Raw genomic sequence first — 27649 nt, forward strand, 5'->3', positions numbered from 1 at the left:
CCTGAGCAGGTGCTGTCCACCCCCCACTGAGCTGTCCAGAGGAGGCTCAGGGAGCCCTTGGCAGACGTGCCCCCCGGACCCCTACTGGGTAGAGCCCCCTCCTCCCTGGCGGAGCCCCCAACCCCAGAGGCCAGGCTACAGCCACTATTTATAGATGGATCATCAGAAGGGAGGGAGGAAGGGGAGATGTTTCCTAGCAAGAGGTCATCTGACCAGGGACAGGAAGCCCAGGAGGGACTGGGGTGGGGTTAGTTGTTTCTATGCCTTTTGGGGGGCAATGACTGGGAGACACAGCCTCTGCTCCCCACTCGCTGACAGTTGGATGGAGGAGACACTTACAACCCGACGCACACGCTCATACGCGTAGAGAGTTCGCAGTGTTTTCGGGCGCCGGGGCCCGCACGGCTAAGCCCAGCCAGAGCGCGTCCGCCAACGCCGGACGGCCCAGCACGGTGACCGCCGGACCGGGCCAGGAGGAAACTCGAGAAGCAGCTGAAGGTGGGACGTCCCGTTCGCTGGAGGCTGAGTCACGGCCGGGAAATAGCGGGTCGGTTTGGGAGCGGGGAGCAGGGACGGGACCGGAACCAGGACCAGAAGGCCAGCGCAGTGCAAGACTGGCAGCCCAGTGCAAGACTGGCATGTGAATCTGCTGACTTTCCTGGCTGGACTAGCCACCCAGGTCCTGCCCACCGGCCCCTCCCCTGTCCCGCGCACCTCCCGTACCCAACCAGTCCTCAATCAATCAATCAATGGTATTTATAGAGCACTTACTACATGCAGTGCACTGAATTAAGTGCTTGAGAGAGACCATCTGAATTAACAGACACGTTCTGCTAATTCTGCTAGAATTCTGCTAGACGACCTTCTCTTTCTCCAGCATGGCGTAGTGGATAGAGTAGAGGCTTGGGAGTCAGAAGTCATGGGTTCTAAACCCCAATCCACCACTGGTTAGCTGTGTGACCTTGGACAAGTCACTTCACTTTTCTGTACCTCAGTTACCTCATCTGTAAAATGGGTATTGAGACTGTGAGCCCCTTTGGGAGAGGGATTGTGTCAAACCCAACTTGCTTGTTATCCACCCCATCTTAGTATAATGCCAGGCATGTAGTAAGCGCTCCACATTATCTCATTATAATGCCTGATTATCTCACCTACTCTCAACAGCCCAGGCCAATCAGGGATGTGTCTGTGTGTCTGTCCCATCATCTCTCCCAGATGAGATAAGAGCTTAACAAATATCATAATTATTATTACCAGATCAAGGCCTCCCTGTGGGCAGGGACTGCGTCTGGCTGCTCCGCCGGGGGCTCCTTTTAGTATTTGTTGCTAAGACCACAGAAGGTCCCCAGTAAAGACAAATCAAACAAGCCCGCAGTGGTATTTATTGTACATTCCAAGCACTTAGTACAGTGCTCTGCACATAGTAAGCACTCAATAAATACTATTGAATTTATTGAGCACTTATTGTGTGCAGTGCACTGTTTAAAGCGCTTGGGAGACTACAGTGGAGTTGATAGATTTGAGCCTTGCCCTCAAAGCATTTACAGCCGCCGCTGTGGAGAAAGACATTAAAATAAATGACAGGTAAGTGTGATGTGTGGGTGTGGCCCTGGGCAAGTCACTTCACTTCTCTGAGCCTCAGTTACCTCATCCTGTAACAATGGTGATTAAGAGTGTGAGCCCCATGCAGGACAGGGACTGTGTCCAACCTAATTATTTTTTATTTCCTTGAGTGCTTAGAACAGTGCTTGGCACATAGTAATCACTTAACAAGTACCATAATAATAATAAACACAGTTTTAAGCACTAGGTATGTACGTGCTGTGTGCGAGGGAGGAGGGCTTGCTGGAGTAGGTGATATTTGGAAAAGCTTTAAAGATGGGGAGAGCTGTAGCCCGGCAGACTTGTCAGAGAAGGGAATTCTAAAGGGGGGAAGTTAGGGATCAGAGGTTAGAGAATTGAGAGCAAGATACACTTGGAAGGTAAGATTGGGAGGAGTGAAGTGAGCCAGCTGGGGAGTCGGGAGAAAGCAATCAATTAGTAGTATTTATTGAGCACTGAACTGAGCATTTAGGAGAGTAGCATGTCCTCATTGAGAAGCAGCATGGCCCAGTGGATAGAGCACGGTCCTGAGAGTCAGAATAATAACGATGTTATTAAGTACTTACTATCTACCAAACCCTCTTCTAAGCACTGGGGTAGATACAAGGTAATCAGGTTGTCCCACGTGGGGCTCACAGTCTTAATCTCCATTTTACAGTTGAAGGAGATAGACTCTAATCCCAGCTCCGCTACTTGTCGGCTGTGTGACCTTGGGTAAGTCACTTAACTTTTCTGTGCCTCAGTTCTCTCATCCGTAAAATGGGGATTAAGTCTCTGAGCCCCATGTGGGACAGGGACTGTGCCCAACCTGATTAGCTTGCATCTGCCCCAGAGCTTAGAACTGTGCTGACAAGTGCCTAACAAATACTATTATTACTATTATTATTAATAAAGACATTCTCGGCCACCAGAAGTTTGCAGTCTAGAGGGGGGAGACAAACATTAAGATAAATTATGGATTTGTACATCTGTGCTGGGGCCAGGTGAGGATGGGAAGATTATCAAGTGCTTAAAGGGTACAGATCCAAGTGAATAGGGAGAGGAGTTGGGGGGGGTGGTCTTGATCAAGGGGGAGGGCCTGGACAAGGGGTCGTTAGCGAGATTAGCGAGATTAAGGTACAGTGAGTAAACCATGGATGTTTTTGAGAAGTGGAGAGAATGTGTACGAAGAAAAGCAGCCCGCGGCTAGGTTGCAATGGAGAGAGGCCGGAGACTAGGGAGACCAGCATGGAGACTAATACAAAAGTCAAGCCGTCTTAGGATGAGAGGTCAGTCCATGGGGTAAACTGATGGAGATAAAAAGTAATCAGGTTGGACAGAGCCAGTGTTCCATGTCTTAATCCCAATTTTATAGATGAGGTGATTGAGGCACAGAGAAGTGACTTGTCCAAGGTCACACAACACACAAGTAGTACAGCTGGGATTTTAAGCCAGATCCTCTGACTCCCAGGCCCCTGCTCCTCCCATTAGGCCACACTGTTTCTCTGTTACCAGAAGATGAGAAAGTTAGGATAAGGGATGGGTTTAGGAGAGGGGCTTGAGGGATCAGTGGGACATCCAAGTGGAGGTGTCCTGGAGCAAGGCTGATGGAGATGTCAATCTGGGAAATGGCCCTCAGAGGAAAGCAGCATGACGTAGTGGATAGAGCACAGGCCTTGGAGTCAGAAGATCATGAGTTCTAATCCTGGCTCCACCACTTGTCTGCTGTGGGACCTTGGGCAACTCACTCCACTTCTCTGGGCCTCAGTGACTTCATCTGTAAAATGAGGATTGAGACTGAGAGCCCCACATGAGACAGGGACTGTGTCCAACCCAATTTGTTTGTATCCACCCCAGCACTTACTACAGTGCCTGGCACAGAGTAAGCGCTTAACAAATGCCATAATTATTATATTCCTGCTGCGTGACTTTGAGCAAGACACTTAACCTCTCTGGGCCTCAGTTCCCTCATCTGCAAAATGGGGATCCAATGGGGATCCCTCTTACTTAGACTGTGAGCCCCATGTGGGACCTGATTATCTTGCATCTACCTCAGCGCTTAGTACAGTACCTGGCACACAGTAAATACTTAACAAGTACCACATAGTAAGTGCTCAACAAACACTATGCTTACTATTTTTAGAGGTCATCACTGAAATGCTTATTAAACATCAGAGATGATGATGATGATGGTGATGATATTAAAGGCGACAAATTCCCGCCTCTGCAAGGGTAGGAGTTGACTCTGGGTAGGGGTGGGGGTGGGGAGCGTCAAATGAGACAAAATTGAGGAGGACTCACTCCATCCTGGATCCTCCTGCCCTGAGCCCTGGACTGGGATTATGAGCTCCAGGTAGATCAGGTGACTGCAACTGACTCATTAACTTGTATCTACCCCAGCTCTTAGCACATAGTAAGTGCTTAACAAATATAAAAAATTAAGGGACCCAGGATACTTTACTGTTAAAAGTTCCAGGAGCCGGAGAGTCTGGGAGCAATAGGGGAGGGAAGAGAGGGGGCTGGGGCACTGCTGGGGAGGAGGAGGGGGAGAAGGAAGAGGGAAGAGGAGGGAGCAGGGGGAGGAGGGATTGGGAAGTGGGGAGAGAAGGAAAAGGAGAGAGAGGGAACGGGGAGGGAAGAGATGGGGAGGGGGAGGAGGGAGAGGAAAGGGTGGGAAGGGGAGGAGAAGGGAGAAGGAAGAGACAGGGCGAGGGGGAAGAAGGGAGAGGGAAGTGAGAAGGGGGAGGGACAGGGAGGAGGGACAGGGAAGGGGCAGGGAGAGGGAGGGACAGAGGGGAGGGAGGGGGAGGTGTCTATCTATTGGAATTAAGACGAGATAAATGGGGCAGGGAGGGGATGGGTTTAGAGATAGTTTAGAAACAAAACTAGTGCGAGTGAAGGAACTGTCTAAGACGTCTAGGACTGAGCCAGGGAGCTCCCGGGGGTGATGGGTCCCTGTGAATTTGCCTAGAACTCTGATGTCCAAAGTGTCTCCTCTTCTTCCGAGATCTTCTCTCATCCTGGCATCGTCCCTGAGACGTCGGGACTAGTACCTCCTTGTACAGAAAACGGGGAAACCGAGACCCACAGAGGGTAAGTGACTATCCCAAGGCCACACGACTGGCCAGAGGCCTAGCGGGGGTGGAGAACCCGATCTTCGCACTCCCAGTGCCGAGCTCCTCCCGTCGGAAGGAGGGGGACGGTTGGGAGGTGGTCAGCGGGTCCCGTCTTCCGTGTCTGGAAGAAGCTTTCCACGATTTTAAACCGGATCCACGAAGATCGGAAGTGAACTGACCGCTGGGCATCAGGCACTGGAGACTGGGCAAGGGGCATCAGGCACCCGGCACTAGACCCCGAGAGTTTAGGGATGAATGTGTCACTATGGGTGCTTTGGGGGGAGGGAGGAGGTCCAGGTCATCTATCCCTGCACTTAGCCCAGTGTTTGTTACATAGCAGTCATGTAGCAAACAGTACTATTATTGTTGTTGTTGTTTTTATTCTGGCCCCAGGGAAACCTGGTACATCGAACTGTGGGTGAAGGGGACAGCAGGGCCTCTTCTCTGTCAGCCCTGGCTAAGCCCCTTATTCCCTCCTCATCTTCCCTAGCCACCAGGATCAGGTTCCCACTTCCCACCCCTGTCGGGGGCTAAAGTTAGACACGGCCTGTTTACTCCCCCGGCTTCAGTCAGGGGTCAGGGAGGAGGGGCTGTCCCTCCATCTGTCCCTGGGCCCCCCCCGCCTAAGGAGGTGCAGGCTGCCCCCTCGCCCCCTCCCCGACCCCTGCGGGAGGACCTGGGGGCCAGTAGTGTGGGGGATCCGGGGCCATCCCTAAGAGCACAGTGAGGGCTCTGGGCCCAAAGGTGCGATGTAGTTGGTCCAGAATGCTGGTTGGTGGCAAGAAGAGGTCACCTGGTCCAGCCCCCTGCCTCCCAACAGAAAGAATTGCCCTTCCCCAGGACTGTAGGGATCTGCTCTGCCCTGCAAGGTTTTGTCCCATTTAGACTCTGATCCCGCCCCCCCCCCACTGCCCTGTAGATGGTCAAGAAAGTTCTCCCTCATGACCAATGGCAGTGTCTCCTGCTGCAGTTTGTTCTTCTTTCCTCCTGGAACGTCCTCAGTGGACAGAGAGGCTAGTCAGTCAGCATTCCCCTCTCCCCCGGCCCCTCAGTCAGAGAGACATGTTCAATCCCCTTCAGCCTTCCCTTCTCCCTGCCAGGCACCCTCTTCTCTTCCCGGTCCTCTCAAGTGGACAAACCTCAGCCTGACACACCCTCTGCAGGGAGGGGTTGGGGTGGGGGGGGGGGCGGCCAAGCATCCAAGCGAGTGAGTGGGCAGAGTCGTGGGGAGTAAATCCCAGGAAAGGGGGCAGTGGTTCCTCAGTCACCCAGTGGGGTTCTTGAAGGGAAGAACATCCCATTCCCCCCAAGATGGAGGAGGCAGGGGGCTGGACCGGATGGCCTCTCAGACAGTCTCTGGATGATGAGGGCACTCTGAGATCCTCTTTCACTCTGCCTGCATTTGGTGGTCAGTGGACCGTTGGGCTGTGGACCGTGCTAGGGTGGGTGTCCGAGGGCGGCTGAGGAGGGTGGGACCGTTCTGGGGTGGGGTGGTCCAGCTGGACCAAAGTCCGAAGGCTGCCGTCCCCCGGTGTGACTGCAGCTGCCGCTTCGAGGGGCGGGCCTCTGGATCTTCAGAGTGGACCGGTCTCCTATTCAGTCCCCTGTCGACCCCCTGTTGGTCCCCTGGGCCCTTTGGGTCCCAGAAACCCCAGCCCCGGGTCTTGCTCTGGCCCCATCACTTTGGAGAGTCTCAGGGACTGATCCCAGGAGATGCTATCAGCCACCATCCCCTGTGATTCTCCAGTCCCAAACCTGTCGTTCCCCTCTTGACAGTAAGCTCCTTGCGGGTAGGGAACGTCTCTATCAACTCTGTTGGAGAGTAAAATACTCCACATACAGTAAGCACTCAATAATTATGATTGATTAGTCAATCGATCCCCAGAGACTCAATCCTGTGGCAGGGGAACCTGCCATGTCCTCCCTGACGGAGTACCCGCCCGTTCCCCACAGGGTCCCTCTTTCAGATCAGGCCGGGACAGGATGTGGGGGGCCTTGCTGACGGCCCAGAGTTACCTCTATCTCCCGGCGCTGCTGTTCCTACAGGTAACCTGTTCCCTTCTGGCTCCCTTTTCTCCTTTCCCTCCCTCTCCTCTTTTCCCCCTTCCCTCTAGGCTGGAAGCTTGTCCTCTACATGACCGTAAGGTCATACTCTAGACTGTGAGCTCATGTGGTCAGGGAACATGTCTGATAATTCTGTTGTGTCGTGTTCTCCCCCGAGCGCTTAGTGCAGTGCTCTGCATATAGTAAGTGGTCAATAAATACGATCGATTGATTGACTGATTGATTTCCCTCCTTCCCCTCCTTTCCCCCATCCTCCTCCCCACCCTCTCTGACTCTCAGCTCCCCAGTCCGTCTCTCCCTGGGGAGGTGGTACCTCTTTTCCCTGCTGCCCCTACTCTGTCCCCCTCCATCACTTACTCCCCGGGGACGGGTCCTGAGCTTGCCCCGGACCCCGGCCACCCTGGCCCCAGCCCCAGCCCCGGCCCTGCCAACCCCTCATCTCCCCACTTCCCTCGCAGGCCCAAGCCCTCCAGACGGTGTCCCTGGGCCTGGCGCCCGGTGCCTTCGATGATGCCTATGTGGGCTGCGTGGGGGAGATGGAGGCCGACGTGGCCCCCCGGCTGCTTCGGGAAGAGTCGGCCCGCCACCCTGCCTTGAAGGAGTCCTGGGAGGCCGCGGCCACGGCCTGGGCTGCCCGGAAGGCGGCATTGTCCCTACCCCCGGGCTTCCGGGACGCCCACGGGGTGGCAGTCCTGGTCTACACGAACGCCTCCACGGCCCTGTACCGGGAGCTGAATGCTGCCGTGCGGACCGGCGGCGGCTCGCGACGGCACTACCTGGCCCACTTCCCCTTCAAGGCCTTGCACTTTTACTTGACACGGGCGCTGCAGCTGCTGGGGGCTGGCGCGGGCTGCCCAGTCAGCCCCGGGCGCGCCGTGTTCCGGGGCGTGGGCGGCCTGCGCTTCGAGCCCCCGGGGCTGGGGGCCTCCGTCCGCTTCGGCCAGTTCACCTCCAGCTCTGAGGCTGAGATGGTGGCCCGGGGATTCGGGACGGACACCTTCTTCCACCTCGGGACCTGCTTCGGGGCCTCCCTGGGGCCTCTGTCGGCCGCCCCGTGGGAGCGCGAGGTGCTGATCCCGGCCCACGAGGTCTTCCGTGTTGCCAACTTCTCCCGGAATGGGGAGCGCAGCCTGATGACCCTGAAGAGCACCGGACAGACCTGCAGTCACTTCAACTGTGCCTACCTGGGGGGTGAGCTGGGCAAGGCTGGGGTCGGGGGGGATGGGAGTGCTGAAGGGAAGAGGTGTCGGGGCTGTCAACAGGAGGAGAGTCCAGATACCTGGAGTTCAGAGCTGCAACCCCTCTGGACCCGCGATAGCCCTGGACCTTCTGGCCCACCGGTTCATAGCCATGGCACCTCTGGTCTGCTAGTCCACAGCTCTGACATGGCTGGCCTGCTGATTCAAAGCCCTGGCAACTCTGGTCCTGCTTGTTCATCACCCCAGCACCTCCAACCTTCTGGTTTTTTATATTTTGGGTTTGTTTTTTTGTTAAGCGCTTATGCTTGTTAAGCACTGTACTAAACTTGGGGTAGATACAAGGTAATCAGGTTGGACACAGTCCACGTCCCATATGGAGCTCACCGTCTTAAGCCCCATTTTACAGTTGAGGAAACTGAGGCACAGGAAAGTGAAGTGACTTGCCCAAGGTCATGCAATAGACAAGTGGTGGAGCTGGGATTAGAACACGGGTCTCCTGACTCTCAGGGCCATGCTTTTTCCACTAGGCCATGCTGCTTCTGGTTCATAACCCTGGCACCTCTGACCTGCTAGTTCATAGCCCGGCACCCCTGTCCCGCTGGTTTATAGCCCCGGCACCTCTGAGCCTGCTTGCTCATAGCTCTGGCACCTCTGACCCACTGGAACTTTTGTTCTGCTGGTACAGCAGTCTATAAGAAGTGGGAGAGGGAGAGTGGGGTATTGGAGTAGCCGGAGAGAGTAGATTTGGGCAGGGTTAATCTGGCCAGGCTTCCTGGAGGAGAGCTGTGTTTGGCAGAGGATTGCTGGATGGCAGGGGCATAGTGATGGGCAATGAGAGTGGAAAGGGGTTGGGAAGGAGTGAGAGCTGCCAGTGCTGACATGTTGAAGCATTTGGGGCAGAAGAAGAAGGGCAAATTGGGGAACTCATGGAGGGCTCAGTTGTCCCCATTTTACAGATGGGAAGCCTAAGACCTAGAACAGGTGAGGAGCCCCCAACAGAACCAGGAGCCTCAGCTTCCCACTCTGCCGAGACCAGGGAGGTTGTGGTCCAGCAGTGGTCTGGGGGCCAGGGTAGGGAGCCAAGGGTTTACAGCCCAAGTCACCTTGTTTCCGCTTGTGTTTCAGGAGAGAAGCAGCAGGACTGTGTTTTCGTGTCGGGTAAGTGTCCCTCTGATCAATCAATAGATCGTATTTTTACTGTGTGCAGAGCACTGTTCTAAGCAGTTGGGAAAGTACAATATAACAAAGTTGGTAGACACATTCCCTGCCCACAGCAAGCTTACAGTCTAGAGGGGAAAACCAACATTAATATAAAGAAATAAACTACGGCTTTGCACATAAGTGCTGTAGGGCTGAGTGAGGAGTGAATAAAGGGTGCAAAACCAAGAGCAAGAGTGATGCAGAAGGGAATGGGAGAAGAGAAAATGAAGGCTAAGTCAGGGAAGTCCTCTTGGAGGAGATGTGCTTTTAATAAGGCGTAGAAGGTGGGGAGAGTCTGTCGGATATGAAGAGGGAGGGCATTCCAGGCCGGAGGCAGGACATGGGTGAGGGTTCAGCGGTGAGATAGACGAGGTCGAGGAACGATGAGTTGGTTGGCATTAGAGGAGCGAAATGTGCGAGCTGGATTATAGTTGTAAGTCAGGACGGTGAGGTAGGAGGAGGCAAGGTGATTGAGTGCCTTAAAGCCTATGGTGAGGGGTGTGGGGGTGGATCCGCAACCACTGGAGGTTCTTGAGGAGTGGAGAAACAAGGATTGAAAGGTTTCGTAGGAAAATGATCCGGGCATCAGAGTGAAGTATGGACTGAAATGGGGAGAGACAGGAATCGGGGAGGTCAGCAAAGAGACTGAGGCAGTAGTTCAGGCAGGATTGAATAAGTGCGTAGATTAATTTGATAGCAGTTTGAATAGAAAGGAAAGGCTGGATTTTACTGATGTTGTGAAGGTTGAACGGTCAGGATTTGGTGAGAGATTGAATATGTGGGTTGAATGAGAGAGATGAGTTGAGGTTAAAACCAAAGTTATGGGCTTGGTGAGACAGGAAGGATGGTGGTGCTGTCTACAGTGATGGGCAAGTGAGAGGGAGGACAGGGTTTTGGTGGGAAGATGAGGAGTTCTGTTTGGGACATATTAAGTGTGAGGTGTCAGGGGGATATCCAAGTAGAAATGTCCTGAAGGCAGGAGGAATATGATACTGCAGGGAAGGAGAGAGATCAGGGCTGGAGATGCAGATTTGGGAATCATTTGCGTAGAGATGGTAGCTGAAGTCACAGGATCAAATGAGTTCTCCAAGGGAGTGGGTGTAGAAGGAAAATTGAAGGGGATCCAGAACTGAACCTTGAGGGAAACCCACAGTTACAGGATGGGAGGCAGAGGAGGAGCCCTTGAAAGAGACTGAGAATGAGTGGCTAGTGAGGTAGGAGGAAAACCAGAAGAGGACAGTGTCAGTGAAGCCAAGGTTGGATAATGTTTCCAGGAGAAGGGGGTAGTCGACAGTTTTGAAGGCAGCTGGGAGGTTGAGGAGGATTAAGATGGAGCGGAGACTACTGGCTTTGGCAAGAAAATCACTGCTGACCTTCCAGAGGGCAGTTTCTGTGGAATGAAAGGGATGAAAGCCAGATTGGCAGGGGTCAAGGAGAGAATTGAAGGAGAGGAAGCAGAAGTAGCAGGTGTAGACAACTCGCTCAGGGAGTTTGGAGAGGAATGGCAGGAAGAAGAATGGGTGATAACCAGAGGAAGCCAAGGGGTTAAGGGAGCTTTTTTTTTAGGATGAGGAGACATAAGCATGCATGAAAACAGTGTGGAAGAAGCCATTGGAGAGCGAACAGGTGAAGATCGTAGTCAGGGAGAGAAGAAGCAGGTGCAAAGGGATGGGGTTGAAGGAGCAGATGGTGAGGTGGATTTTGGGGTGGGGGATTTTCTCTTGATTTACTGATGGGAAAACTGGGAGAGTTGAAGATGGGGATAAGAGGATAGAGGGACTGGAGAGGGGCAGGGGAGATTTTAGGGAGATCATGTCTGATGGTTTCAATTTTCTCAGTAAAGTATGTGGCCACAGGATGAGTGAGGCAGGAAGACATGGGTTTTGAGGAGGGAGTTAAACACCCAAAAAAAAAAAAAACTGGCAAGGGAAAGGGGCATGGGAGTCAAGAAGGATGGAAAGAGAATATTGCCGGGTAGAGAAGACAGAGTTAAACAGGCAAGGATTAACTTGAGGTGGATGAGGTCAGCCTTATATCTGGATTTCTGCCAGCAGCACTTGGTGTCTTGTGCACAGGAGTGAAGGGAGTGGACTGTGGAGGTGATCCAGGGCTGAGGGTTAACGGTACAAGACCGATGAAGGGATAGGAGAGTGAGCAAGTTGAGTTCAGTAGAGAGGGTGGTATTGAGAACATCATTCTGGTAGTCAAGGGAAGGTCGTTTGGGTATGAGACTTAATGGGGCACGATGACGAGAAAATTGGATACGATCATAAGATCGGAGGTCTCTTTGGGGGAATACGACAGATTTGCTGGGAGGAGGTGTATGGGAGAGAGGACAGGTGAGGAGGTTGTGGTCAGACAGAGGGATTTCAGAGTTGGTTAGGGCAAAGATTGTAAAGTGACTCGAGATGATAAGATGGATTGTGTGTTCAAGTTGGTGAGCAGATGAGGTGGGGTGGAGCAAGAGATCAGTGGAGTTGAGGAGTGATAGAGAGCGGGCAGAGGGAGGGTCATCAGGAAGTCCCCAAAGATCAATGCGGAGATGGAGATGTGAGAAAGGGATCGAAATAAAGCCGGAGGTGGGCTCTGGGGGGGTGGCAGTTGATGACCATGACTAGTAATGGAGTGGGTGGTAGAAGTGGACAATACGGGCTTCAAAGGAAAGGGAAGAGAAGGATGGGGGAGGTGGAATGGTGAGAAGCGGCACTGCGAAGCTAAAAGGAAGCCAACTCCTCCCTCTTTCCCACGCCCATGGCTCCCCGTTTTTTATGCCTGTGCCCGCTGATGGGGCAGGCACAGGCATATGGTGCTGAGTGCAGGGGAAAGGACAAGGAAGGAGAGGAGATAGAAGGAAAAAAGTTAAGCTCTCTGTCATTCCCTCCACTGACAGGTGGCGAGGGCAACCAGCTGGCCCAGGATCCTGGAACTCTGCTGCCCATGAGGACCCTGCTCCTGCCCCCTGGGGGTCTCCAGCTCACAGACTTTGGCCAGGAAGCCTGACTCGGGATGGGAACGGGGGCAGTTGGGCATGGGTGGACTCCAGGGCTCTCTTTTCCCCTTCCCCCGCTGATCCTGGAGGTGTGGCTGGAGCGGGAGCAGAGGCTGGCGGAGAAGGATGGGGCCCAGCTGAGGCCCTGTGGAGGGAACTCGCTCACCTCCTCCGGGTGTCCCTGCCCCTGGGGGGTAGGCCCAGGCCCCTGGGGACGATACAGTAAAAAGAGCTTTTTCAAAAATGGCTGCCAACTGCTAAGGACGGGCAGGGGCGGGCAGGGAGGGGGGACACTGGGGAAGATGTGGGGAGAGGGGTCGTAGGAGGAAGGGACCAGAGAGTCCAGGCCTGGGATGGGAGTAGGAATGAGGACTGGAAGCCTGGACTCTTGTGTTCCCAGACCCCTCCCCGTGTCGGGCCAGAACCACCGTTGGCTGCCTAGTCTGGATCCAAGGAAGAAAGTGCTCAGGTTTAGGACCACAGAGCATTCTGGGGTCCCACTAGGGGAGCGGGTTGGGGGGTAAGGGGAACTCCAGGGGGCAAGGAAGTTGGGGAGTGGAAACCTTTCTCCACCCCCCGACAATCTGAAACTGGCAAGGTGGTGTGGGGAGGAGGCTGGAAGAGACTCTCCTTAGCTCCCTTCCCCACCTCCTTACTTTTCTCTCTAGTGATGCTGGATAAGAATAATGATGGTAGTTTTAAGTATTTACTATGGGCCAGGCACTGTACTAAGCGCTGGGGTAGATACAAGCAAATCAGGTTGGACTCAGTCCCTGTCCCACGCAGGGATCACAGTCTCAACCCCCATTTTACAGATGAGGTAACTGAGGCACAGAGAAGTGAAATGACTTGCCCAAGGTCACAGCAAAGCAGCAAGTGGCGGATCTGAGATTAGAACCCATGACCTTCTGACTCCCAGGCCCACTGATAATCAGTCCACGCATCGATCCAAACCCCTCTGCACCCTAGTTCTCTCCTCCTCCAACTACCCTGACCCCATAGAGGGCTTCAACGTTGTAGACTCCTGAACCAGGGATGAAACCAGAGCTGGGGACAGTGATGGGAGAACCAGCAAGGTTCAGTCGAAAGAGCACGAGCCTGCGAGTTATTAGGATCTGGGTTCTAATTCTGGCTCTGCTGTTTGTCTGCTATGTGACCTTGGGCAAGTCACTTCGCTTCTCTGTGCCTCAGTTACCTCATCTATAAAATGGGGAATGAGACTTGTGAGCCCCATGTGGGACACGGGCTGTGTGCAACCTGATTATCTTGTATCTATCCCAGCTCTTAGTACAGTGCCTGGCACATAGTAAATGCTTAACAAATACCATCAAGGAAAAAAATGGGAAATTCAGACAGGTGAGTGGGTCTATGAGGGATGAGGAGGAGTTTGGTGTTGTACATACTGTTTGTGGTGCTGGTGGGTCACTGCAGAAGAGAGTCTTAGAGTCAGGAGAGGGCAGACCTTGGAACAGGAGAGAAATCAGGGACCGGAGCCTTGGGAGGACCTGCACAGAGGCAGGAGTGAAAACCTCGTCCAAGAGCCTAGTAGTAACTAATTAATTATGGTATTTGTTAAGCACATACTATGTGCCAATTACTTTACTGAGGTAGGTACAAGATGGACCTTGGAAATCTTATGGAGGAAGGCACCCAGTCAGCTCTCCACCACACTGATCTCCAACTACAACCCAGCCCGTACACTTTGCTCCTCTAATGCCAAGCTACTCACTGTACTTCGATTTTGTCTGTCTCAAAATTGACCCCTTGTTCATATCGTCCCTGTGACCTGGAACTCTGTCCCACATGGGGCTCACAGTACAAGGGAATAGGATTTAATCCCCATTTTACAGATGAGGAAGTTGAGGCACGGATAAGTAAAGTGACTTGCCACGGTCACCCAGCAGGCAAATGGTGGAGCCGTGATTAGAATCCTGGTTCTCTGATTCCCAGAGTTGCACTCACTCCACTAGGCCATGCTGCTTAATCCACCTAGAACTGGATTAAGGGGTGACCCTTTCTGCCTAGCAATGCTCCGGCCTAGTTAGCCAGTGGCTCCACCCTGATTAGCCAGTGGCTCTGACCCGGTTAGCCAGAAGCTCCGGACTGGTTGGCCAGTGGCTCTGGCCTGGTTAGCGGCAGCCCCTCCGGACCTCGGAGCCTGCGCAGCTGAGCCCAGATCTCCCTCAGTTTCAGGGCCCATATGGATCCAAGCAAACCGAGTTCTTATCCTGGAGTTTCATCCCGAAGTCTGGGCTAACAGACTTGGGTGGCCGGCCCAGTTCTGGGGGCTGTGGGTTAAGTGGGTCTGAGAATATGGGGTGCTTTCAGCCCCTGGGGTCTCCTCAGGGGCCCCCCACCAGTCCACTGCTGTCAGCTCCACCCCCTTCCCTCCCACGTGTGCCTAAAACATTGATAAACCTTTTAGCCCAACAGTGTCCTTCAAAGATCAGAAATCATCCTCCTCCGTGAAGCCCTCCCAGCTGGATGTCACCTGACTTGGTTCCCCCCAAGAACTCCCTTCTGCCTCAGTGATGATGGGAGATCGATTCTGGAGCAGGAGGAGCTCAAGACAGTGAGTTGGAAGGTCACACACCTCCTGACTTCTCTTGGGGGCTGGCTTGCTGGATAAGACCCCTCCTTCCCCTGCCCCTGACCCGCTTCTGGCCCAGGGAGGTCTTGGCAGAGAAGACGGCTCTGGGAGAGGTTGAACAGAGGAATCTGTCACCAGGGGCAGAGGATTTATTCTAGCAGCAAAGCAGCGGGCCGCTCCACCCTGGAAGCAGCGGCAGAACCAAGGGAAGGAGGTCTTTGGTCAAGCAAGGAGAAGGGACGAAAAGGGAATCAGGGAGGGCTGCCGGGTCAGGGTGCCCCAGCGGCGGCGTGGGGCTGCAGGGGTGCCGTTGCTGGTGCCCTCTCCTTCTTCTAGGCGTCTCTCACACGGTCTCCTTGTCGCCGGTGCCATCGTCCTGGTGCCCGAGCACTTGGGCGGAGGAGGCGGGTTCGGTCTCCCCGTCCCCCTGGGCGCCCCGGTCCCCGGTCTCTCCATCCTTTTCGGAGGCCTGGGCTCCCTCGCCCTCCCCGTCCTCCCCTTCCTCCTCCTCACCCTCGGCCTCCCCGGCCTCCTCGGGAATCTGGGGCCCCATAGTCTGGAAGCTGTTGCGGACCCGCGAGATGTAGCGGCTGAGGACGCTGGAGCCATCGGGGGCCTTGGGCGCACTCCCCGCCATCACGGTGCGCCGCACGGCAGCCACCTCCGCTTGCAGCCGAGACACCGTCTTGGTCAGCTCCGTCAGCCGGTTTCCAACGTCTGCATGGGACCGGGGATGGGGGGCACCCTCAGAGGGGGTGCCACCATCTGGAGTCCGGCCCCTAGTACCAGCCCTCCCCCTGGCATAGATGGGCATCAGCCTGTCCTCCAGAGACCACATTTCTCCAGACTATTGGGCCTGGGACCGGTTGGGGAAGGGGAACCAAGGGAAAGGAGACTGGGATTAGGGTCTGGGATCCAGGCTGGGAGGTGGGGGGTCTCACCTTTCCTGCGCCCCTCCTCAAACTCGCGCTGTGCCGTCTCCACATACCGCTGTACCAGGGCCTTGATGACCTGTAGCCGGTAGGACCCCTGCGGCTCCCCGGATCCGAGGCCCCCGCCTCCAAAGGACTGGTTTGTCTGAATAACGATAATAATAATAATTATGGTACCTGTTAAGCACTTACTATGCACCGAGCACCGTTCTAAACACTGGGGTAGAAACAAGGTAATCGGGTTGTCCCACGGGGGACTCACAGTTTTAATCCCCATTTTACAGATGAGATAACTGAAGCCCAGAGAAGTTAAACGACTTGCCCAAGGTCACACAGGAGACAAGTGGAGGAGCCTGGATTAGAACCCACTTCCTCTGACTCCCAAGCCCCTGTTCTTTCTACTAAGCCACGCGGCTGAAAGTGCGAAAGGGGAGGACACTGGTGAGGTAGCCTACTCCTCCCCTCGCCAGGTCCTCCTGTCCCTCCTGACCAGTCCTCACAGCCCCTGGCATCCCCCTGTGATTGTTCGTGATTCTCTCTCTCCCCGTGATATCTTTCCTGCCAAGAGACACCCTGGCCAAGTCAGGAAAGAGAGGGACAGAGAATCAATTGATCAATGGTATTTATTGGGCACTTACTATGTGCAGAGCACTGTACTAAGTGCTTGGGAGAATGCAATACAACAGAATTAGTAGACACGTTCCATGCCCATAACGAGCTTACATTGCCAATGAATTTCAGTATGAAATGAAACAGACCCAAGCCAGGCCATACAGGCCCCAGCCAAGGACTGACCAGCATAGGCGACAAATAATAATAATGGTATTTGTTAAGCACTTACTATGTGCTAAGCACTGTTCTAAGACAGATGTGCAAGGACTAGACCATTATTGGACAGACTGATGCTGGACAGATAGCCACTGGGGAGATGGATGGGAGTTGGACGGACGTTGGATGGACATTTTCCCAATGGCCAGAGGGACACCTGACAGACACCAAGCAGACACCGGACAGACCCTGGGCAGACAGGGGCAGAGCCCAGGCAGATACTGGACAGACACCAGTCAGACGCCCAGTAGACACCAGATAGTCCCGGACACCTATCGGACAGATTCCAGGCGGATATCAGACAGATCCTGATCAGATACTGGACAGACACCGGACAAACACCAAGCAGACACCAGACGGACCCTGGACACATAACGGACAGACCTCGGGCATTTACCGGGCAGACTTCTGGCAGATACCAGACAGATAATGATACCGGGCAGACACCAGACAGACAGTAGGCAGATGCCGGACAGATATCAGACAAATCCTGTGCAGACACTGGGCAGACATCAGGCAGACACCAAGAAGATATTGGACAGACCTCAGGCAGATACTAAAACCCAGGGCAGTCTTTGGACGGTCAATAAGGAGATGCTGGACAGATACCGGACAGACACCAGGCAGACACTGGGCAGATACTGGACAGGCACCAGACAGATACCAGATGGACACCAGGCAGACACCAAACAGACACTGGGTAGACACCAAGTAGACACCGGACAGACTCCAAGCAAATATCGGATAGACGCCAGATAGACCCTGGACATGGGAAGCAACATGGCCTAGTGGATAGAGCACTGGCCTGGGAGTCTCTAATCCCAGGTTTCTAATCCCAGCTCCGCCACTTGTTTGCAGTGTGACCTTGGGCAAATCACTTCATTTCCCTGTGTCCCGGTTCCCTCACCTGTAAAATGGGAATTGAGACTATAAGCCTCACCTGGAACAGGGACTGTGTCCAACCTGATTAGCTTGTATGTACCCTAGCGCTTAGAACAGTGCTCGATACATAGTAAGTGCTTAGCAAATGTCATTATTATTATTCTTATGACTATTATTATCCTGGGCAGATACACGACAGTCACCAGACAAACCAAGAGTGGACACCAAGCCGTCACTGGACAGACCCGGGGCAAACACCAGGCAGAAACTGGATGGACACCAAGCTGTCACTGGACAGACACCGGACAGACACGGGCAGACAGTGGGCAGACACCAGTCAGATACCCGAAAGACATCGGTAAGACGCCAGACAGACACTGGGCAGATACCGTATAGACACTGGACACACACAGGGCAGACACCGAGCTGACACCAAGCAGACACTGGACGGACACTGGGCAGATAACAGGTAGACACTGGGCAGATAATGGGCAGACAATGGGCAGACACTGGACAGACACCGCCAGACACCCGCCAGACTGACAGGTATCGGTTTGTGGGGCCCTTACGAAGCTGGGGATAGGTGGGTATTCAGGCTTCTTGTTGAAGGTGCAGCAGCAGATGAAGCGGAGAATCCTCCTGGGAAGGGCGACGGGTGATAGGGACATGTGGGGCGTTGGCTGGCCCGCTACCTCATCCTGTTCTGCTCAGGGTCTCCAGCTCCCTCCCCCAGCCCTGGCCTCTCCTCCCATTCCTCATCCCTACCAGGACCTGGCCTCTACTCTCTCCTCTCCCTGGCTCTGGCCTCTGCTCCCGACCCCAGGCCTGGCCTCTGCTCCTTCTCCCCACCCCCACCAGGGCCTGGCGTCTACTTCCCCCACCCCCGGTCCTGGCTTCTTCACCCTACCCCCAGCCCTGCCCTCTGCTCCTTTCCCCCTCCCCTTGGTTCTGGCCTCTGCTCTCCACCCCTCCACCCCAGGGCCTGGACTCTGCTCCCACTCCCAGCCCTGGCTTCAACTCCCTCCCCCGTGACTACCCCCTCCCCAGGCTTTGACTTCTACTCCTTCCCACCTCCACCCCTGGCCTTTACCCCTCCTCTGACCCAGGCTTTGAACCCAAGGCAAGGCTGAGCTCCTGCTCGCACCTTCCATTCCCTCCATCTCTCCATCCCCTACTGCCGCCTCCAGCAGCAGGGGTGGGGAGGCAAGGGCAGGGCCCTGGGGCTAGAAGAAGTGGCGGGGGCCGCCGGGGCGGTTGCAGGGAGAGGGATCCAAGGCTGGGAAGGGAGCTGCTGCAGGGGTGAGGAGGGGCCTACCTGAACAGGTAGAAGCAAGACTTGGGCGAGGGCAGGATGTTGAAGGGCACGGGCAGCGTCAGCCCCTCTCGGAAGAAGGAGAGGTAGAGCTTGGAGCGGGCAAACTTCCACTCGACGTCCGCATCATCCTGCAGGGGCGAGGACAGCCGCAGGGTCGGCTTTCTTGGCCCCGGTGCAGTAGAGGCCGGGGTGGTGGCGGGGGAGGCTCACTGGGGATGGGCCGCACCCCCCGGGGAAGGGCCCGTGGGAAGGGTTATGGGAGGGAACGGGGGGGGGCCTGGGGTCTCAACACTTCCAGCCTGGCCGGTCCCCCTCCCCCGCCCCCACCCTCCCGGGCGCCCCCTGCTCCGGAGTGAGGTCGGACCTCGATCTTCTGGAAGGAGTTGGTGATCATGGCGATGAGCATGTTGAGCAGCACGATGACCATGATGATGGTGTAGATGCCGTAGAGGGCCCGGCCCACGAACTCGGGCAGCAGGAACTGGGGCATGTCCACCACGCTGTGCTCCTCCATGCCAAACATCGTCCAGAACAGGAACTGGAACGTCTCGTTGAAGCTGCGATCAACACCGAGTGCCAGGAGGTGGGGGCGGGCACGGGCCCTGAACTCACACCTCTCCCTCACGTGGGAGACGGGCCCGTTTCTGTCTGTCTGGGTCCTTCTGCCTGTCTTCTGTCGGTCTGTCTTTATCGCCGCCTGGGTCCGTCTGCCTGTCTACCTGTCTGTCTGCTTGTCTTTTTATTACCTTATTTATTTTGGTAATGAGGTGCCCATCCCCTTGATTCTATTTATCGTGATTATGCTGTCTTGTTTTTGTCCGTCTGTCTCCCCCGATTAGACTGTGAGCCTGTCATTGGGCAGGGATAGTCTCTTTTGTCAAATTGTACATTCCAAGCACTTAGTACAGTGTTCTGCACATAGTAAGTGCTCAATAAATACTATTGAATGAATGAATGAATGCTCAGGTCTAAGCAGGCCTCCCTCTGTGAAGTCTTTGCCCGGGTATTCCTGTCTGTCTCTGCCCTCGTGTTCATCTCAGTAGGTGTGACTGCCTGTGACTGTGTGTCCATCCATGTCTCTGTCTGTGACTTTATCTCTGAGGGCACTGTGTCTATCTGAATGTGTATGTGCGTGTATATCGTGTGTGTGTATGTGAGAGACCATCTTTAGGCATGTCTGCGTGTCTCTGCTGTAATTAAATCTCTGAGGAAGACTGTCTCTAAGTACAGTGCCTGGCACATAGTAAGTGCTTAACAAATACCATCATCATCAACTGAATCTGGGTGTGTGTGTGCTTATCGTGTGTGTGAGTGTGGTCATCTCTAGGTGTGTCTGTGTGTCTCTGCTGTAACAATCTCTGAGGGAGACTTGTGTCTCTATCTGAATCTTCGTGGCTCAGTGGAAAGAGCACGATCTTCGGAGTCAGAGGTCATGGGTTCTAATCCCAGCTCTGCCACCTGTCAGCTGTGTGACTTTGGGCAAGTCACTTCACTTCTCGGTGCCTCAGTTCCCTCATCTGTAAAATGGGGATTAAGACTGTGAGCCTCATGTGGGAAAACCTGATTGCCCTGTACCTACCCCAGGGCTAAGAACAGTGCTTGGCACTTAGTAAGCACTTAACAAATACCAATATTATTATAATTATTATTATTAATCCATGTGTGTTTGTGTGTATGTGTGTGTGGATTGTGTGTGTAAGTGTGGCCAGCTCTAGGTGTGCCTCTGTGTTTCTGCTGTAATTGTTTATCTCCTCTAGACTGTGAGCTTGTAGTGGGCAGAGAATGTGTCTGTTGTTGTATCATACTCTCCCAAGCTCTTAGTACAGTGCTTTGCGCACAGTAAGTGCGCAATAAATATGAGTGAATGAATGAATGAGGGAGACTGTTGAATGAATGAATGAATGAGGCAGACTGTGTTTCTACCTGAATCTCTGTTTGTGTGTGCATGTGCATGAATTTTGTGTGTGTGTGTTCATCTCTAGATTTGCCTGTCTGTCTCTGCTGTGTTTATCTCTGAGGGAGACTATGCCTCTATCTGAATCTCTGAGTGCTTGTGTGAGTGTGGGGGGGTGGAGTGAGAAGAGAAAGAGAAAGAGGCCATCTCTTGGTGTGTCTGTGTGGGGGTCTATCCCCGCCTCCCCTGTGCCTTGGTTTGGTCTGCGGCTGTTGGAATGGCATCTCAAGGGGCAGCAGGTCCTTCACTCTGACCCCCCCCGCCCCCCCCCCCAGTCCTGACCCAGCCGCTCCCTACCCCACCCCGCTTCCGCCCGGCCCCGTCCCGCTCATCCTCCGCACTTGCCGAGCCGCTCAGTCTCCTGGTAGGGCACGTAGATGTTGTTGAGGCCACACAGGAAGGCCGTCAGGATGATCATGAGGATGAACATGAACCTGGGGGGAGGGGAGAGGAGGGAACGGGGCAGCGTCAGGGTTGTGTCGCCTCGGGGACCTGGTTTAGGGAGACGGGTGCCAGTGAAGTTTGGGTACTGCCAGGTTCTATTAAGGTCCTTCGTTCCCACCCTTTCCCCCGGCACCTTCTATTCTCCCAGCCTGCCCAATCCCTGCCCATCAGTTCCAATATAATAATGATCAGAACTGTGCTATTTTTAAGTACTTACTACATGCTCAGCACTGGACTAAGCATGAGGGCAAGATAATCAGGTTGGAATGAGCCCCTGTCTCACATCGGGCTCACAGGCTAAGCAGGATTGAGGGAGAACTGGTGTTTAATCTCCATTTTACAGAAGACTAAACTGAGGCCCAGAGAAGCAAAGTGACTGGCCCCAGGTCCTACACCAGGCCAGTGGCAGAGGTGGGATTAGAATCCAGGTGTCGCGGCTCCCAGGCCTGAGCTCTCTCCACTAGGCCACACCATTAACTCCCTGCCTGCCTCCGCCCGGACTCAGCCGCTGCTCGGCGGGGGTCCGCGGGGGTGGGGTCGGCAGCACCCACCGCATCATGTCGTCGATCATCTTGCCGATGGAGATCTGCAGGGTCCCCAGCGACTCGTGCGCGGGCAGGATGTAGGCGAGGCGGGTGAAGCTGAGCATGCTGGTCACCGCGAACAGCACCTCCGCCACGAACTGCGGATCCTCCATGTGCCACTCTTTGCGCTCTAGGGGTGGAGCCCGAACCCGGTGAGCCTGGGGAGACTGGAGGCGACGCTTGGGGAGCAGGGACAGGGTGGTGGGCAGGACTTGGGTGGGGGGCAAGGCCTGGTGAGTCTGGACGACGTCAGCCTGGGGAGCTGGGGACACGGCAGGGTCAGGCAGGGGGAATGGAAGTAGGGAAACTAAGGAGGCCCGGGCAGTGGGATCAATGACCAGGGTCAGTGATCCAGACCGGTGTCTCCCGGGGTCCACGTCCACGTCCGGGGCCGGGACTCACTGGAGGCCGTGTAATAGTGGCAGGCGGCGCCGTTGGGATCAGACTGGCAGTGCAGATGGGCACAGAGAGCGAGCAGCACGCGCAGGGCGAAGGAGGCCAGGTACATGGACAGGATGACCACGTCCAGGAGGTTCCACCAGTCCAGCAGGTAGCTGTGCAGGCCCTCGATCCACACTTCCTTGCACTCGAACCAGAAGAAGCCTGCGTGGAAGAGGTGGCGGTGGGAAAGGCAGATTCTGAAGACGGGGACAAGGGAGGGACACGCTCCCCCTTCCCTCCCCCGCCCTCCGGTGAGCCCGGGGAACGAGGGTCCGTCCGTCGGCCCCCAGGGAAGCGGGGGTGTCTCCGGCCTCGGCCGTGGGAGGGCTCCGGGCCCGGGGAAGAGAATGGCGGTAAGGGTCCCCAGGGGTGAGGGGGAAGGGGCGTCGGGGGTCTCGGGGCCCTGTACCGGCCACCCAGATCATGTGCAGGGAGTTATCCCAGATGCTCTGATTGCGCCCCACAAAGGTGCTGTGCTGCTGCTCCATCACCAGGGACTCGACCAGCAGGAAGATGAGGAACCACAGGTAGGAGGCCGAGTGCAGCAGGAATTTGAGCACGGGGATCTTCAGCAGGCGACCCAGCTGCGGGGGAAGGGCCGGGGTCCAGTCCACCTCCCACCCCAGCTCCCCCCGACCCACCCTCCAGGCTGGCTCTCTCTTGACGCTGCCCTCTAGATTCGTTTTCTCCCAGCCCTCACACCGTGGTTCAGTGGAAACAGCGAGGACTTGGGAGTCAGAGGTCGTGGGTTCTAATCCCCACTCTGCTACTTGTCAGCTGTGTGACTCTGGGCAAGTCACTTCACTTCTCTGGGCCTCAGTTACCTCATCTGTAAAATGGGGATTAAGACTGTGAGCCTTACGTGGGACAACCCGCTGACCTCGTATCTATCCCAGCGCTTAGAACAGTGCTTGGAACATAGTAAGCACTTAACAGATACCATCATCATTATTATAGAGCCCAGACCACCCCATCCCTTCCCCAGGAGTGCCCTTTATTTTTATTATTATTATTATTAATATTATATTTGTTAAGAGCTTACTATGTGCAAAGTACGGTTCTAAGCGCTAGGGAAGATACAAGTCAATCAGGTTGGACACAGTCCCTGTTCCTCATGGGGCTCACAGTCTAAGAACGAGGGAGTAGGATTTAATCCCCATTTTACAGCTGAGGAAACTGAGGCCAAAAGAAGAGAAGTGACTTGCCCCAAGCCACACAGCAGGCAAGTGACAGGACTGGGATTAGAAGCCAGGTCCTCTGAGTCCCAGGCCCTTGCTCTTTCCATTAGGTCATGCCACTTCTCTCTTCCCTCTTCTCTTCAAACCAGGTCTCTCCCTTCCTCTTTCCCCCCTGAAAGCCCACCTCTGGCAGGAAACCTTCCTGGATTGACCCCTCCTACACCTCCACCCAACACCAACAATACTCTGGGAAACTTTGCGTGTATGTAAGTAGTCAGGTTGAGGGTGGGAAAGTGGGGTACTCACTGATGTTTGGAGGGTGGGGGTCCTGGCACCTACCCGGGACCTGGGGGCCAGCCAGTAAGCGAGGCAGAGGAAAGGCATGGTGAGAAAGATGACGAGAGAGACAAAGAGCTTCCAGATGGTCGTGCTGCCCCTCCAGCCGGCCAGGTTTCCGCTCCAGATGGACGACAGGACCTGCTGGCAGATGGGGTGCGCCACAAACTGGCCGGGACGGGGGTGGAGGAGGTGGAGCACCGGTGAGCCAGGGCCGGGCCCGGGTTCTGCTCCGGACTCCTTGCCCCTTCGCCCGGCTCCGCGGATGCGGAGGACGGACAGCCCCGGGGTCCCCCGGTCTGTGGGCATCAGGTGTTCCAGGTGCTGGATCATCATCATCATCAACAGTGGTAATGACTGAGAGCTTACTATGTGCGGAGCACCGTACTAAGCTCTTGGGAGAGTATCCTACATCAGAGTTGGCAGACACGATCCCTGCCCATAACAAGCTCATGCTCCAGAGGGGGAATACTGAGCTGGAGGCCCCGTGGCAGCCCAACAGGGAGGCAGTAGTAACCGTGACTGTCGCCTCTGCTCTGAACTGCCCCCTCCATCTTAAAGTTGGGAATCTGCGCCATCAGAGGGAGTAAGGGCCGTGGGCCGGTCTATCTCCCAAGCCGTGGAGGTGGGGGGCCAGGAGGGCAACCGGCAAACTCCTCCTTCAAGCACTCGGTGCCCACCGTCAGAGACAGAGAGTTTGGGCCTGACAGGCCGTGGGATTGAACCTCACACCTTCCTCCCCAGCCCCCTCTGGACCCGGGATGGAGAGAGGAGTGACAGAGCTGGGTGGGGCGTGGGCAGGAAGTGGACGGAGCCCGGGCAGGGAGCGGGCAGAGGTGGGCTGGGAGTAGATGGGAGTGGGCATGGGGCAGGGGGCCACGCGGGGGCTGGGAGGGCGCAGGTCCTGACCCGTTTCTGGTTGTAGTTGACAGCGAGGCGGAGGCGGGCCAGGTTGGGGATGCCCTCCTCGAAGGCCTGGCCCAGCACCTCGGCCTCAGCCTGGCTGTCCTCGCCCAGGTCGTTGAGCACGGCGGTCACCTCGCTCTGGTTGCGACACATGCCCAGCAGCTCGAAGCCGAAGTCCTGGCTCAGCAGCTCCAGGGCGATGTACTCGGGCTGCGGCCCGCGGAGACGGTCGGTTCCCCGGGCCGCAGCCTGGACCCTCCATCCCCTCCACCCACTGGGCGGTGGTCCCGTCCCCTCTCCTCCGGGTCGTGCCATCTGGAGCCTTCTATCACTGGAGCAGCGGTGCTGATCCTTAGGCACTGACTACATGCCCAGAACTGTACTAATAATAACTGCGGTATTCGTCAAGCACTTACTATCGGCCAGGCACTGTACTGAGCGGTGGGGGAAATTCAAGCAAATCGTGTTGGACACAGTCCCGGTCCTACGCGGGGCTCACAGTCTGAATCCCCATTTTACAGATGAGGTCACAGGCACAGAAAAGTGAAATAACGACTCGCTCAAGGTCACAGAGAAGACAGGTGGCAGAATTAGGATTAGAACCCAGGCCCTTTTGACTCCCAGGCCCTTGCTCTATCCACTGGGGGCGTCCAGGCCCGGCCCTGGCCCTCGGGTGCCGACGTGCTGACAGCAGGCTCAACCCTGTAGATCCCGGGATCCCGCCCCACCCTGGCACAGCCCTCAGTCCCCCATCCGGTCCCCGGGCCTGCGGTCCTCCCGGCCCCCTCCCCACCTAACCCCCTCCGCGCCTGGCCTTTCTTCCACTACCCATTCGCCCGGTCCCCCCACCCCGGCCCGCCCTCCCACCTTGAACTCGGGTTCCTTGCGGGCCAGGCGGCGTAGCTCGCGGCTCAGCTGGAAGGCGGCCAGCATGGCATCCTCGCTGGCCAGGGAGAGGTGGGCGCGGCTGGCGATGCCCCGGTAGGTGTTGATGCGGGACAGGGAGAACTTGAGCAGGTCGTAGCGGCGCCCGTTGCTGCACTCCAGGCAGGCGCAGGAGACCGGGTGGGGGCTGGCGATGGCGTGGCCCTGGGCCATGAGCAGGGCGGCGATCTCGTACAGGTCCTTCTGGCAGGCCAGGGTCAGCGGGGTGACGCCCGGCGCGAAGCGGGAGCCATCGATGGACGTGTCGAAGAAGGCCAGGGAGAAGGACTTGGTGTCCACCTTGCGGCCCTTCTCCCGCTCCAGCCGGTCCAGCAGGCGCCGGACCACGGCGGGCTGGTTGGTGTCCACGGCCACGAGCAGGGCCTCGTGGATCTGGCGGAAGTCGAACTTGACCTGGCGCAGCAGGACGTCCATGATCTCCTCCTGGCCGGTGCGGATGGCCAGGTTCAGGGCCTCGCGCCAGGCCCGGTCCTCCGAATCGTCCAGCTGCCGGGGGGGCCCGCCGCCCTCCTCCACCTCCAGCAGTTGCTGCACCAGGCTCAGCCGGCCCTCCTGGATGGCACCCAGCAGGGGCGGGGGGAACTTGAACTTCTTGTTCACGATCTCCTGCCAGTTGGTCGGCTGGGACTGGAGAGAGTTGGGGTTCTGGGTCGGCCGGTGGCCCGGGCGCCGAGGGCCCCGGCCCCCTGCCCCTCTCCTGCCCTAATGTCCCAGCCCCTGCCCCTCAACTTCATGGGCCCAGCCCCCGCCTCTGTCCTCCTGAAGTGCCCTGACCTCTGGCCCTCAACCCCATGGACCCCACCCCTGCCGCTCTTCCCTGGCCCCTGCCCAAATAGTACAAAGAGCCAGAATCCATGAGTGAATTGGAAACATCTGGCAACTTCATGTCAGTCTCGCCAGCCGTGACCCAACCCTCATGCCGTCGTCCCTCTTCTCAGCCCCGGGCCAGACGGAGCCCCGAGCCGGGGCTGACAGCCCTGGCTCAGATCCTGGCTCCATTCTTCAGAAACCTCACGCCTCTGTCCAGGGATAGACCACCATTGCCCCTGCCCCTTCCAGGTCACCCTAGGGCAAAGAGGGGAAACCGAGGCTCGGACCCACGTGACCAGACTCGCAATGGAGCAGGCGGCCTGGGGGCCGTTGGCATCTCTCCCCCGCCCCCTGACCCGCCTTCTCTGCCTTGTTATTCTTTCCTAGCAGCTGCTCCCCTGTCCCCCTCCCCTGGCACAGCCCTGCTCTCTCCTAATCACTCCCCAGGGAGCATTCTGGTACAGGGTGGGCAGGCCTGGGCATGCTTTTGGTGGACCCGCCAACACCACTAGCCACCACTGACAGCCCCCCAGCCCTGTCCAGCCCCTCTGGCCCCCATCCTGCTCTGCTCTGACCCAGCTCCCTCTATTTTCCTCAGCCCTAGACCCCTGCTGAGCCACCGACCGGGGTCTTCAAGTACTCTCTGTCCACCCAGTGTCTGAGTCATTCTGGGAAGCGTGTGACTTATGGGGGGGTGCTCTGCTAGGGGCTGAGGGAGTGATAGCTGTGGAGGGGTCCAAGATGGGACTGGGGATGAGGGTCCCACGGGGCCAGGGTCATCAGAGGGAGGTGTGGGGACAAGGGACCACTCCCACTCCCGCCCCCCACAACCAGGCTCTTACCGAGTTGGAGTCCATGGCCGAGCTGGAAGAGGCCCTGAGCCCGCCGACGCTGATGGGGGCTCCGTTCCCTGTGCCGTCTCCCGTCTGAGTGCGGCCGGCCCCTCCCGACGATCCTCCCGGCCGCGCTCCGCCCTCGGGGTGCCACCCCACGGGGGCCTCCCCTCTACCTCCGCATCGGTTCCCCTGGGCCGAGGGGTGGGCACTGCCCGGGGAACGCCCCCCGGTGAATAACGGAGGGCAAGGAGCCGGGAGAGCGGGGAACGCCCCAACCCTGCCCTGAGCCCATCCCTCTGATGCTCACCTTCCGCCATCTCCCAGGGGATTTGGGCTCAGCTGCTGAGCAGGTGTGTGGCTCCCTGGCCCAGCTCGGCCCAGCTCCTCCTCTCTGCCCCTTGGGAAGGACCAGCCCAGCGGCCTCACCATCCCGCTTCCTGGTTGGGACTGTGCAAGAGGGACACATGGAGGGTGAGGGGGTTGTGAGGATCTGGAGCTGGTGTAGGGCACCTCTCCGGA

At 56.4% G+C, this 27649-nt stretch overlaps 2 protein-coding genes across 3 annotated transcripts; one reads left to right on the forward strand and one right to left on the reverse strand.

Annotated features, from left to right (window-relative positions):
• Positions 1-211: 211 nt before the first annotated feature.
• Positions 212-12387, forward strand: ART5 (ADP-ribosyltransferase 5). 2 transcript variants are annotated; one of them, XM_029050515.1, is made up of 6 exons: positions 212-498; positions 4589-4674; positions 6651-6743; positions 7220-7952; positions 9086-9118; positions 12051-12387. In XM_029050515.1, exons 3-6 carry the CDS (start codon positions 6681-6683, stop codon positions 12158-12160), a joined length of 939 nt encoding a protein of 312 aa, XP_028906348.1. In that variant the 5' UTR covers positions 212-498; positions 4589-4674; positions 6651-6680; the 3' UTR covers positions 12161-12387. The 2 variants fall into 2 exon arrangements, with proteins under 2 accessions (XP_028906348.1, XP_028906364.1); XM_029050531.1 differs by lacking the exon at positions 212-498 and adding an exon at positions 1455-1584.
• A 1951-nt stretch (positions 12388-14338) lies between these two features.
• TRPC2 (short transient receptor potential channel 2) lies at positions 14339-27197 on the reverse strand. The gene is made up of 14 exons (NM_001374489.1): positions 27137-27197; positions 25407-26111; positions 24543-24749; positions 23637-23801; positions 22529-22703; positions 22081-22281; positions 21646-21808; positions 20992-21084; positions 19061-19253; positions 18697-18824; positions 17951-18020; positions 15681-15816; positions 15253-15456; positions 14339-14430 (listed from the first exon to the last, which is right to left on the reverse strand). Exons 1-14 carry the CDS (start codon positions 27149-27151, stop codon positions 14339-14341), a joined length of 2547 nt encoding a protein of 848 aa, NP_001361418.1. The 5' UTR covers positions 27152-27197.
• Positions 27198-27649: the final 452 nt, after the last annotated feature.

The sequence above is a fragment of the Ornithorhynchus anatinus genome, chromosome 2, assembly GCF_004115215.2.
Source record: "Ornithorhynchus anatinus isolate Pmale09 chromosome 2, mOrnAna1.pri.v4, whole genome shotgun sequence".
In the NCBI taxonomy this organism is placed as follows: Eukaryota; Metazoa; Chordata; class Mammalia; order Monotremata; family Ornithorhynchidae; genus Ornithorhynchus; species Ornithorhynchus anatinus.